At 35.7% G+C, this 13646-nt stretch overlaps 1 protein-coding gene across 1 annotated transcript in view; it reads right to left on the bottom strand.

Annotated features, from left to right (window-relative positions):
- Positions 1-1084: 1084 nt before the first annotated feature.
- Positions 1085-13646, bottom strand: part of UGGT2 (UDP-glucose glycoprotein glucosyltransferase 2) — a 261577-nt gene continuing 249015 nt past the window's right edge. The window contains exons 38-39 of the mRNA XM_044667227.1: positions 6929-7076; positions 1085-1152 (exon numbers count right to left, since the gene is read on the bottom strand). Of these exons, the coding sequence (XP_044523162.1) occupies positions 1130-1152; positions 6929-7076 (171 nt within the window). The 3' untranslated portion in view covers positions 1085-1129. The remainder of the gene's footprint in view (positions 1153-6928; positions 7077-13646) is intronic.

Below are 13646 nucleotides of genomic sequence, written 5' to 3'. Positions count from 1 at the left end.
TTAGAAAGAAAATGTGTTTCTTAAATATAAATTGAATGAATAAGCTTAATTTATGAGGAAAATTAATTCATTTGAAATCACCTTAATTCCTGAAGATGCCATTTAAATTACTCATTGCTCCTTCAAAAATACATTTGTTGTCAGACTAGTCCTAAAGGATATATTTTAGTATGTAACTTACAATATATTAGGAGAGTTTGAATTATAAAATCCTGGCATTTAGTAAGGACTCCTGATTTGACTGATGAGCATTTAATTAATTTTAAAATGAAAAATAAGGAAATAGAAACTATTTAATTTTAAGTTCTTAATTTAGGTAATTTTAATTTTAAATGTATCAGATTTCCCTCCAATTACCACATTGGTCTGACCTTTCTTTCCCCCCAAAACAATCAGGTTCATGTTTCACCTAAATGAATATCATTTTATAAATACACATCAGAAAGAAAATTTTACTTAAAAATAACAACATATAATTCCATGTACCCAAAATAACTGATTGCAGATCACATGACTGAACATACCAAAATAGCTGATTACAAAGCAACATTACTTGCATTGTAAAATAATAATTAAGATATAAAATGGGATTCATTTTTTTTAAAAAATGGCAATTGTTGAATGGTTGACAAGTTACTTTATATGTTCTATTTGCCTTAATAGCAGATGAGAAAAAATAGAGACATACTTATTTTTCTAATTTCAGTTCCATTTTGTTAATAAATCTGGATCACACAGTTCAAATATGCACAGTCTTTTGTGTGAATGCTATCAGAAATAGTTTGGAGTACCAATTTCTATTTCCAATCAGACACACGTTTACTGAACAATCCAGCAAAACATCCCCTTTAACTGCTCAAACTTAGTCTGAAACCAAGAAAAAGGGATAAGCCAGCTTTAAAAATTCAATAGGACAAAAATAGTTTACCTCTTTTTCAAAGAAATTGTTTGCTTAATATGTTAAACATCTGAGCTTTAAATAATCAGTTTTTTTAAAATTGAAGAATGTTGAACCAAGCTCCAATAAGAGATTCAAAGCATAGCCTCTGCAGTAGTGTCATTCTTCATTCCATATTATAGCAGATTCAATTTTCAATATCATGACTCCCTCCCTAGAGGCAGAGTGGTGCTAAAGTTCATCTCGAGTGAAAACTGCAAGAAGGAAAAAAAGAATTATTTCAGTATTTGTGATCTAGAATGTCTTATCTGGAATAATTCCTGCCTCTGGTATGAGGACGGAAGATGGCAAAGAAGCTTAAAAAAAGGATAGATTTGCTTTCCTTTTTAACAGTTTGCTTCCACACAACTCACAGGATTTCTGAAACAGAGGAAATTAGTTGAGCCCATTTAAATCAATCCTTTCATTTTATAGGTGACAAAACAGCTTCAGAGAGAAATGACTTGTTAAAGGTCACATAAGCAGCAAATGTCAAAGTGCAATTTGTCCTAAACCTTTCATAGGATCATAGTGTAACAGGTGCTAAGGAGTTTCCCTGTAATTTTTCTATGACTCAGACCTGGTGATCAAGAATCAAGCAATAGAGGAGGGCAGAAGAGCTGTTCAACCCAAGGGTGGCTGTGGAAGACCATGAAGAAAGAAATGATTTCCAGCCATGCAGTATCAGAGGTTGGGAGTATCCACACAAGTGAATCCTACAAGTGTTTCTCACAACCACTTTAAGTTTAAGTCTTGTTGCTGTTTGTCCTTCATTGTCAAAGAGAATTGATGATGTCAGGGAGTTAAAATGGACTTAATTGATAAAGCATTGCCCAAAGTCATCAGCCTTACTCTTTTCTGAGTCATCAAAGTCCAGGAGCAAGACAAGAGTCAAGAGGACTAGAGATGACTCAGGATGCAATGGATAATCTTGGTGTCTTCAATGTCTGATCCAGCTCTAAGCACTCCATAGCACCTGCTTTAGCCCCCTTCATGACCACTAGAACAAACTGTTTTCATCTGGCTATTCCGCTACAGAAGTCTTCACAGGTTTGGGGTAGACACCCCCCAATTCAACAATGGGTTTGAGGTCTGTTAGTTATCCTCATCTTGGTTTAGCTACCAAGATGGTTTTACTGGAGAGTGGCCCTTGTGCATGCTATGGCTCTGATCACCTAATTTTCAGAAAATCCCATTACTAACTCTCCTAGAGACTTAAAAGGAAAGAATTCAAAAGACTGAATTGATGGAATTGCCTAGTTCTCAGAAAACATAGAGCTGAATTTGAAAGAAAAGAAATCAAATCTGAAGAACCAAATACACAGTAGCTTCTGGCTACTGCACCTTTCCCAAGATTTTGTAAATTCAAGTAACCTGGCTTTTGCCCCCTCCCCCTTTTCTTCAGACTATTTAAGCATCCTCTTTTCTGTGGTTTAGTGGAAGTCCCAATGTTGAGGTCCTGTATGTTTTCCCAGATTATAATCCAAGAGCTATAGCTCTATATGGTTTTTTAAGATAGCCTCAATTAAAGCTTCAATATTATAACTACTTTGGCAATTCTGTATTTTTTCAAAGTTGACAGCTTCTTTGAGCTACAGATGAGAGGTGGGTAAAAGATGGAAAGGTAGATGAACAGTCTTGAAAAGGCTCAGTAAACCCTCACACCAGAGGTGCTAATCCCCCTTGAATACCCTCTATACCCATGTGAAGGAGGAGAAATTAGCAGAAGGCACCTAAGTCATAGGAGATGAGGAAGAGAGAAGAGAGAGCTCATGGAGAATAGCCTCTTTTTTCTGTGATATGGGGAGGGGGCAGGCATGAGGGGGAAAAAAGGAATGGAAGAAGCCTCTGTGGCAAATGAATTGATAAGGGAGGTATAATAGAATTGCCTAACTTTAGTGAGGACCCAGTTCGATGACAAATGACAAATTATAGTGGATCCAATCAGAACAGTTGCATATTTTCTCCACCATCATTCTGTAGGACAGGAGTAGACCTGAAGGTAACCCATGACAGAAATCATTCAAGGCTTTCAGCTCTGGTTGGGTATAATCAGTGATATGACAGTGGGCCAGGGATTCAAGAGAGGAGGGCAATTTAAAGAGTTAAATTGGATCACCATGACATCAAGATAGGGAGAAGAGAGAGTGCCAAGTGCAGGAGAGATGATCTGGGAGAAAATGGAGGGGTCAAGAGATTGGAGTCACAGGATAGATGAATTTGGTAATATAAGGAGGGTGGTGGAGAGAGAGAATTGAAAAGTCAATAGATTATGGCCAGATAAAGGGATTTCAGAATTCTTTATCATGGAGGCTCTATAGGTGTGGGCAATGGCTAGATCAAGGGTATCACCAACTTTGTGTGGATGAATGGGATGGAGGGATAGGGAGTAGGTTGAGGAACTGAGTGTTTAGAGTATTTGAGGGAAAGTGGATATCTGTGTTGAAGTCTCATAGAAAGGCAGGAGTTGAGGAGAGAAAAATTGTGCTAAGTATCAAACTCACTGAATAGGAAATGGGAGGTCTATAGACAACAGCAACTAGGATTCTGAGTGGGTGGTAGATATGAATGTCATTCAGAGGAAGAGAGGTTACCAAGTGATAGAGGAAGGGGGGAACCTAGAAATGGTAATGGCCATTCAACTCCTCTGCCTCAATCATTGAGCCGAGGAGAATAAGGGAGGGTACAGCTAGAACTGGAAATAGTGGCCAGGTGGGCTCTTGTTAGAGGAATGTCAGGTTACAGCATGATCTAGTAGATGGAAGGAATGGGAGAGGAGTATAGTTAAGATGAAGGAAAGATTATTGCCTCTGGAACAGGCATAAAAAAATGACTATTACCAAAATTAATTTACACTTTCAATGCTATAGCAATCAAATTGCCAAGAAAATTCTTTTGAGAGTTTGATCAAATAATAACAAAACTCATTTGGAAAAACAACAGATAGACAATATCAAGGGAAATAATGAGAAGGCCAAAGGGGAATAGAACTTCAAGATTTCAAACTATATTATAAAGTAGCAGTCATCAAATTCCTTTGTTATTAGTGGAGGTATGGGCTCATGAGAATTTACTTAGGAGGAATAGGGGGTAGATGGAGGTAGGGATGGTCTGGGATGGCCTTGGGAGCCCTTCAGAAGACCCTGGGGCAGTAGGAAGGCCCACGGTGAAGAAGCTGGGAGGTGAATGGCTGGAGGTTGGGATTGATGTGGGCCTCTCTGAAAAGTTCATTTTTACTCTGTCCTCTAATCTGTATTCCCTTGCCTCCCTGGATCATTGTTGTTCAGCTTTCCAAATTGCAAACCTGGACTCTTCCTATCTTCTCCAAATTTATTTGTATACTGATGAATGAATCTGGAGGCTGTCACACAACTGTGCAGGCTGGATGTGACCAAAGCAACAGAATTTTACCTGCTGCCATACTTTCTCTATTTGGTCTCTGCAATTGTACATTTCTTTTAATAATATATTTAAGGATTTGTTTGCCATTTAAGATTTTTATTTGTAAATGCCAGCTTTCCTCCACTGATATAACGGAATTGTTATTGATAGCTAAAGAACACACATACACAATAGATATGAAGCTAAATTGAGGCCTTTTAATATTTGGGCTAAGTGAAAATTCTTCCTCTCTCTTGCCCCTTTAATCTAGGTCAGAATTCGAATACAATTCAGGGGGAAAGCTGAAGCTCCTCAAATACGGGCTCTTTGGTACAGTTCAAGCTAGTTAGAGACAAGAAAAAAATGCCTCCAACTCCTTAGACTTTATTGTTGTGTAAAGGGAACCCCTTCTTCCCAGGGTTGTGAACTTCTCATCTGACCCATCCCATTAGTGTGGCTGGAATGCTCCAAACAGAGGTCACAGGTTGAGTCCATGGAACATGACCCGGAACTAAGGGTTACAAGTCTGGGTCAGAGGGACTTGAATTGGTTCCTGAGATATAATAGACCAGCTCAGAGAAACAGGAAGGGACATGGGGAAAAGGGCTCTAAAAGATGAGACTGTAGAGATTTAGGGCTTTTGGCATGAGTTTTCTGGGATTGATTCTTCTATTCCATTCGGTATTGGTGGCTTGGGCAGAAGACACCCTTGAGGGCTGGTAAGACTCTTGCTCTGAAGAGACTACTGGACTTCCACGTGGAGATCGGAACCTTGCTGGGGAGTGAGCTGAAATACTATGCACCAGATTTTAGAGTGGTAGGCTAGGAAATAAATTTTCTACTTCCTTATTTCTTTCTTATACTATATTGATATTAAATTAAATTGTTAAAAGCTACTATCACCTCATGACTTAAGAGTTAATATTATAAATGGCAACCACAACAATTTTTTTACTAATATTATTTAACAAAACCAATTTCTAAATATTACATGTAGCATTTTAATTATTACACATTTCATTTATTTTCATTATTACATTGTTTTCTATTTACTTATCCTGTCCTACCTTCCTAAATTGTGGGGAATGTAACAGACTGTGATAATTGTGATAATGTTCAGCTCACCCCAAGAGAAGTAGGGTTTGTTTTGCTGGGGTTCTTTGGTGGCACCCTCGTTTTTGTAGATGCCAGATCTCATATACTTAGTAGAGATAAGGATGAGCCCTGTGATCCTCCTCTTACTATCCTAATCAGCTAATTTTTCCCTTCTTGGAAGCAGAAGAATGGAAATATATGTAATGTGTCAGAGAGGGGACACTTTTTTATTTTTAACCAAAAAGAAATTTTTCGAACCAAGTGGGATAAGGGGTGTGGCAGTCTTCCAGAGACCTTGCCAAGCTAATACAGAAATATTAATGATTATCCTTTAAGTCTGTTCATTCAGCTATTACAAATTGATCTTACTATTTTACTTCTGAGTCTACTTCTTTCCATATTTCCACAAGAACAGTATAAAATGTTTTATCTAAATTTTCCCTGAACTCTAGGTAAACTATATTTTCTATAGCATGTCCTGGATCTTCCAGTTAGGCAATCCTGCCAAGAAAGGAAATAAGTTATCTGTGATGACCTGCTGTCAATGAATACATGCTGGATCTTTATAATCAACACTTCTTTATCTGTTTAATGATCCATTCTAGAATTCTGCTAGGGATCTAAGCCAAATTCACTGGCCTAGAGTTTACTGGTTTACCAATCCATTCTTTTCACTTTTTTGAAAATTGGGACTTTGCACTTCTGCAGTTCTATGGTACTTCCTTCTATTTTTAAATGGTGTTTCAAATATCACCAAGAGGAGCTCTATAGTCACATCTGTCAGTTCTTTTAGTACTTAAGAACCTAGTTCATTGAGGCTAGATAACACAGCAAGGGGCAATTTGGTACATTTCTGCTACCTCCTTTTCCCATCTACTATCTATAGTGTCTGTTATTTCTGGTGTAAAAATATTTCTTCCTGGCAGAAAAAAGAAGCTAAATAAAAATCTCTGCCTTTTTTTCAGCAGTGTGCTGTCTCTCTGCTGTTAGTTATGTGTGATGTGGTCATTTATTCAGGGTACCAGAAGCAAAACTATATGGGCTAATTATTACCAATAAATCCACAGTAACTCCATTGAAAATGGAAATTAACAGGGAAGTCTAAAGTAATGTAGTTCCCAGGTTAGGAAACAATGTGCAAAATGTATATGGTTAATTTGTGAAGATTTAGTTTAGTATGTTTATTGATATAATCCTTGTTGGATAATCTGAGATTTAGGCTTATTTTAAAATAAAAACTTTTGCTTCCTTACTATTAGAGAATGAAGATTTCATTGAATGCTTGTTATGAAAATGAAAAATCTGGATATTCTCTACAAAGAGGTAGAATGTCAATTCTTTCCATGACCCTGCTTTAAATTAAAAAAGCTCAATCTACTAATCTATGACATTCTTATTATACAATAGGATCTCTTGAAGTAGGAGTTATGACCTATTTTTATTAATTTACTCATAAAGAAATAAGTCTATAATCCAATCTTTAGTCTTTAACAATAAAATATATGGTTCACTTACCTTTTTGGGAGTATGATTTACTTGAATTTTTCTTTCTCATTTCAATCTCTTCTATCAGATTTCGGATTTCATTGTCATACTCTATCCATTCTGGGATAATTCGGGCAGCAGCTTTCAATTTAGGTTCTTTAGTTTTGGGATTATTGCACTAAAAGTTTGAACAAAATATCAAAAAATCAATCTCCTAGAGATATGTCTGTAAAATCCTGTAACTCTACAGTGACATAAGAGTAACTGTGATAGCTTATCTGAAAGCAGAGCCCTTCCAAATACAGACATAATGAATTTATATCACATGAAATATGACCAGATCAGATTGGGAGGAAGTGTAATACAGGAGAAAGAGTAGAGGCAAGGAGTGAGTAGACTTGGGTTCAAGTCCAAGCTTAGCCACTCACTAGCTATTTGCATCTTTCTTTAAGTCTTGCCCTGCCAGATCCTCAGTTTTATCATTTGTAAAATAAGTGGAATAAAGAAATGGTCCTAAGGTCTCTTATGCTATTCTGTGATTTTAACTGAAGACATAAAACCTAATTTCTTTTAAAATTATTTCTAAGCATTATTAGCTTAATTGGAATTTAAAAAACATGTTTAAAGCCTTGCCAATGGTTCAGATACTTGGCAAATAGTCATATGCAAACTGTTTTGACAAAAGTTCCAAATATATCATCACTTCATAAAAGAACAGAGCAGACTATATTGGTAAATATTCAAATGTCTTGTTTTCAAGAGACAGAATTATCTGTCAGTAACCCTTAGGAATGCCTTTGGTATCTATAACACTGGCATGTATTTCTTGCTCTAATTAGGAAATGTTATAATGCTAAAATTTAGTTAGCCAGAATAATTTGGCAAGACACACACATGTATAAATATACATATAGACACATATAAAATATACACACATGTTTGTACATGTGTGTACATATATGCATTTTTGCTTAAGACTTTATAACATTCTACAAATTCCTAAATAATAGCACTTTTGTGGTAGAAAAAAATTGGGAATGAGATAGGTGGTTCTCAGTTGAGAAATGGATAAACAAATTGTGCTGTGTGTGGAGTCATGGAATATTGGAAATATTATTAGGTTGTGAAAAAAGAATAAATATGAAAAATTCAGAGAAATATGGTAAGACTTATATGAACTGATACAGAGTAAAATTAATAGTCCAAGGAAAACAATATGCACAAATAAACTAAATTATAAATGGAAAAAACAAAGAAATGTTATTGAATGTTATGTAAGAACCAGATTAGACTCTATAGAAGAATTGAGAAAATGTACCTTCCTTTCTTCATTGCAAAGATGGTAGACAATAGGTATAGAATATTGCACGTATTATATTGAATAATATGTTAATTGGTTTTACTTAACTTTTTACCTCTTAGCTTTTTAAATCTTTGTTAGAAGGAAGACTTGTAACACTAGAAAATACATTCAGAAATCAATGTGATATAAAACACAAAGGGCATATCAATACATTTTAAAAAATGATATTTTAATACTTCAGTTAGTGGTATGATAGAGAAAAAGCATTCTAGTAGCATGTGATCTTGGGCAAATTGTATTACTTCTCCAAACCTCAGTTGATATGGGAGATCATCTCTAAGTAAGACTAGACTTTAAAAACCTGTTCAAGTTCTAAATATTCTATGATTCTAGATGAATGATAACATGTATATTAAATCTTTGTAGATAAGTAAATTTAAATGAAATGGCTAACAGCCTGTTTCCCTGTGTTCTTTCTTCTTCCTATCTACATTGTGGGGAAATAAGAATATTTACATAAAAAATGTAAAGGGTTTTCCCTCTGCTATGGGTAACATTTTTTTCTAGGCCTGTTTAACTACTATGATGTACTTGATGATTTGATACTATGACTCATCTCAGTTTGAGGAGCCACTGATAATAATGTATATCCATCTACCTGTAGAAGGCTAGTAATGGAGTGATGTAAGGCTAGTAAGTGTAAGCTAAGTGATGAACCTGGTGCCTGAATGACATTGGATTCTTTTATCACTTATTGTATATTGAAAATGGAAGTACAACCCTCATTTTAGGATAATCCTTTCATAAGCAGAATGATTTCTATAAAGTATAGTTTATTATAAACTTTTTTTGTTTTCATGTTAAGAATTAGTTGCTTCCTTTGAAGTGTAACTACTTGCAATTTTATGATTTGTACATTAAAGTTCAATAAATTTTCTTCTTTTTGTAGAAAAGAGAATTTGCTTCAAACTTCCCTTCCACCCCACATATTTTTAGACAACAGCAAATACTTATTAGCACTTTACTTGGATGGTCGCCTGAGATCATTGAATGTATGGTATAGGTCAGTGATGGCAAACCTTTTAGAGATTGAGTGCCCAAACTTATGCCACATGTGAGTCACCCCCTTATGCCAGACAGGGGAGGGAGGAAGCTCTCCCATTGAATGGCTACTGGGCAGAGGGGTGGGTGATGGTAGAAATGTCCTCAGGTGCATGGGGAGGGGGAGGGAAATAGCCCCCTCCAGCACAGTCCAGTAGGTGTGCCATAGGTTCACCAACCTATGGGTATAGGTTAATTATACGAAATTATCAATTAAAAGCTTCCAGGCCATATGACAGTCAACAATATTTGAAGCTACTGAAGGTTTTGAATGTGGGTCAAAGCTGAATTGTCCAACCAATAATGTCTTCAGAAAAGACTGTTCACAAGCTCATATATAATTATTCTCACTCATTGGTGCTCCCAAATCAAGGCAAATCATGGAGTAGGACCTTGTTCACAAGTAATGTCAGAGAGGGAATGTTTTCTTTATATAAGCAACAGCAAATTAGGCTCAAAATACACTCTAGCAAACTCCACTCTGCTGGGCAGTTCCTTGGGAATGATCTCTTAAAGGACTGCAGCTCCCTTCTTTTACAGATGGGGCAGTCAACAAGTCACAAATACCCATCACAAATGTTGCTTTGGGCTTTTCTTTCTGGTAGGAACACAACATTTTACTGTCCATTATAGCTGTTGATGTTGGTCAATGAACAAGAGTGACAGCTTAATTCTCTAGCCTCTGAAATTATCCTCTCAAATCTAAGATGATGTTATAAAGTATATTCAGTGGTCAAAAAGTAAATCACAAATACTTTTACAAGACTCTCTTCTCCAAGTCTATTCTACTGATCCTCCCTTCTATCTCTTAGCCAGTACCATATTGTTTTGATGACCGCTGCTTTATAGTATAACTTAATATCTGGTACTGCTAAGCCACCTTCCTTCACATTTTTTTTCATTATTTCCCTTGATATTCTTGATCTTTTGTTCTTCCAAATAAACTTTGTTATAGTTTTTTCTAATGTAGTATAAAAGGTTTTTGGTAGTTTGAAAGGTATGGCACTAAATAAGTAAATTAATTTGGGTAGAATGGTCATTTTTATTATGTTAGCTCATCCTACCCATGAGTACTCAATGTTTTTCCAATTGCTTAGATCTAGTTTTACTTTTTTGGAAAGTGTTTTGTAGTTATGTTCGTGTAATTCCTGTATTTGTTTTGGTAGATAGATTCCTAAGTATTTTATATTGTCTAGGGTGATTTTAAATGGTGTTTCTCTTTCTACCTCTTGCTGCTCTGATGTGTTGGAAATATATAGAAATGCTGATGATTTATGTGCATTTGTTTTGTATCCTGCAACTTTGCTGAAGTTGTTGATTATTTCTACTAGCTTTTTAGTTGATTCTCTAGGATTTTTAAGTGACCATCATATCATCTGCAAAGAGTGATAACTTAGTCTCCTCCTTGCCTATTTTAATACCTTCAATTTCTTTTTCTTCTCTAATTGCTACTGCTAGTGTTTCTAGTACAATGTTAAATAAAAGAGGTGATAATGGGCATCCTTGTTTCACACCTGATCTTATTGGAAAGGCTTCTAATTTATCCCCATTGCATATGATGCTTGTTGATGGTTTAAGATATATACTGTTTATTATTTTTAGGAAAGAACCTTCTATTCCTATACTTTCTAGTGTTTTTCAGTAGGAATGGGTGTTGTATTTTGTCAAAGGCTTGGAGTAAGTGATGTCAGCAAGACAGTGTATGATAAACCCAAAGAGCAACTTTTGGGGCAAAAATCCACTATTTGACAAAAACTGCTGGGAAAATTGGAAAAAAATATGGGAGAGATTAGGTTTAGACCAACATCTCACATTATACATGAAGATAAATTCAGAATGGGTGAAAGACTTAAATATAAAGAAGGAAACTGTAAGTAAATTAGGTGAACACAGAATACTTGTCAGATCTCTGGGAAAAGAAAGATTTTAAAACCAAACAAGAGTTAGAGAAAATTATAAAATGTAAAATAAACAATTTTGATTATATTAAATTAAAAAGGTTTTGTACAAAGAAAAACAATGCAACCAGAATCAGAAGGGAAACAACAAACTGGGAAAAAATCTTTATAACAAAAAATTCTGACAGAGGTCTAATTACTCAAATATGCAAGGAGCTAAATCAATTGTATAAAAAATCAAGCCATTCCCCAATTAATAAATGGGCAAGGGACATAAATAGGCAATTTTCAGATAAAGAAATCAAAAGTATCAATAAGCACATGAGAAAGTGTTCTAAATCTCTAATAATTAAAGAAATGAAAATCAAAACAACTCTGAGGTACCACCTCACACCTAGTAGATTGGCTAAAGTGAAAGAAGGGGAGAGTAATGAATGTTGGAGGGGATGTAGCAAAATTGGGACATTGATGCATTGCTGGTGGAGTTGTGAACTGATCCAACCATTCTGGATGGCAATTTGGAACTATGCCCAAAGAGCGATAAAAGAATGCCTGCCCTTTGATCCAGCTATACCATTGTTGGGTTTGTACCCCAAAGAGATCATAGATAAACAGACTTGCACAAAAATATTTATAGCTGCGCTCTTTGTGGTGGCAAAAAACTGGAAAACGAGGGTATGCCCTTCAATTGGGGAATGGCTGAACAAACTGTGGTATATGTTGGTGATGGAATACTATTGCGCTCAAAGGAATAATAAACTGGAGGAATTCCACATGAACTGGAAAGACCTCCAGGAACTGATGCAGAGTGAAAGGAGCAGAGCCAAAAGAACATTGTACACAGAGACTGATATACTGTGGTAAAATCGAATGTAATGGATGTCTGTAGTAGCAGCAATGCAATGACCCAAGACAATTCTGAGGGACTTATGGAAAGGAACACTACCCACATTCAGAGGAAGAACTACAGAAGTAGAAACACAAAAGAAAAACAACTGCTTGGACATTTGGGTTGATGAGGACATGATTGAGGATGTAGACCTGAAAAGACCACACCCGTGTAACTATCAATAATGTGTAAATAAGTCTTGACTGACCACACATAATAAAACTAGTGGAAATTCAAATTAGCTACAGCGGAGGGGGGCGGGGGGTTGCAGGGGTGAAGGGGAAAGTAAAAACATGAGTTATGTAACCATGGAAAATTTTTCTAAAAATAAAAAATTATAAAAATAAATAAAAATAAAAACAAGACTCTCTTACCTCCTTTTAGACATTTGTCAACATTTTCTCCATGCTGTCACCTTTTAAAAAATAACTTTCATATCCATGACTATATGAGAAGTGAGCCATTCTTAGTGAATTATAACTAGTAACAAGCATGTCATGGGTTCAGCCACTGTCTTAGCCTTTTTCTTTACCTGAAATATGCAATTCAATCTATTCAGAATCCCCCCCCCCCCCAGGAGAACTAACCTTTGATTTTACATTGGAAAAAAAAGTATGGGGAACAAAATTCAGTCTGCAGATTCACTTCACACATTTTTCTGTAAGCTCAGAGATGCCTCTAATTCTTTCTCATATCTACATTGACTCAAAGGAGCTATTACAAAAGTAATGAAATGTCTGTTTCAAAAAACTTGATTTTTTCCTATTTCTTTTCATCTGCATTTGAACTAGAAAAGTTCAGTAGATAAATGTCTGAAATGTACCTGTCAGTAAGCCAGAATACCATCACACCTATAAATACCTTTCACCTTGCTTTCAATGTTATAAATCATTTTATTTTTCATTACTCTAAATTTTTAGGATACTTTTCTACTCTGCCTCATTACTTCATCAAGATCCCTTTCTGGAATAAAATATTCATTTTCCCTGTTTAAGGGTTCTTTCCAAAGGGATGTCATTTTATATTATGAATTATACATCACTGATCCAATTCATAAAATTTCATTTGATTTCTTTTAAATTCCTCTCTTCTACTATAAAACACCATCTTCTTGTATTTAACTACTGACACTTCTAAACAACAAAGCACTGTTCCCTAATGTTATCTCTTGACTGCTACCTTTTGTCAGCTTAGGAAGAGCTTCCCAGAGTATTTTGTCATGATCATCTCTAAACCATGTCTAAGAGTTGGTACAGATGAACTTATTTGCCATTAAAGCAAGTTTAAGATGCGTATTTCAGAGCAGGAAAAGATTCTCTCTAGTCTTCCAGATATAGAGCAATCACTCCTAGTCACACAAGGCTTCCAAATTTCCAAGTTGGTTTATATGTGTTGCTCCACTTGAACCTTGCAACAATCTTTTGAGGGTGAAGCTGTTATTATATCCACTTTACTGGTGAAGAAACTGAGGTGAACAACTTGGGCCACAAACATAGTATGCAATGACTGAGATGGTATTTCAACCCAGGTCTTCCTGACTACAACTCTGGTACACCA

This window comes from Gracilinanus agilis, chromosome 3, assembly GCF_016433145.1.
Source record: "Gracilinanus agilis isolate LMUSP501 chromosome 3, AgileGrace, whole genome shotgun sequence".
Taxonomy (NCBI): Eukaryota; Metazoa; Chordata; class Mammalia; order Didelphimorphia; family Didelphidae; genus Gracilinanus; species Gracilinanus agilis.
The sequence above is the reverse complement of the archived record's forward strand: the minus strand, read 5'-3'. Positions and strand labels throughout refer to the sequence as shown.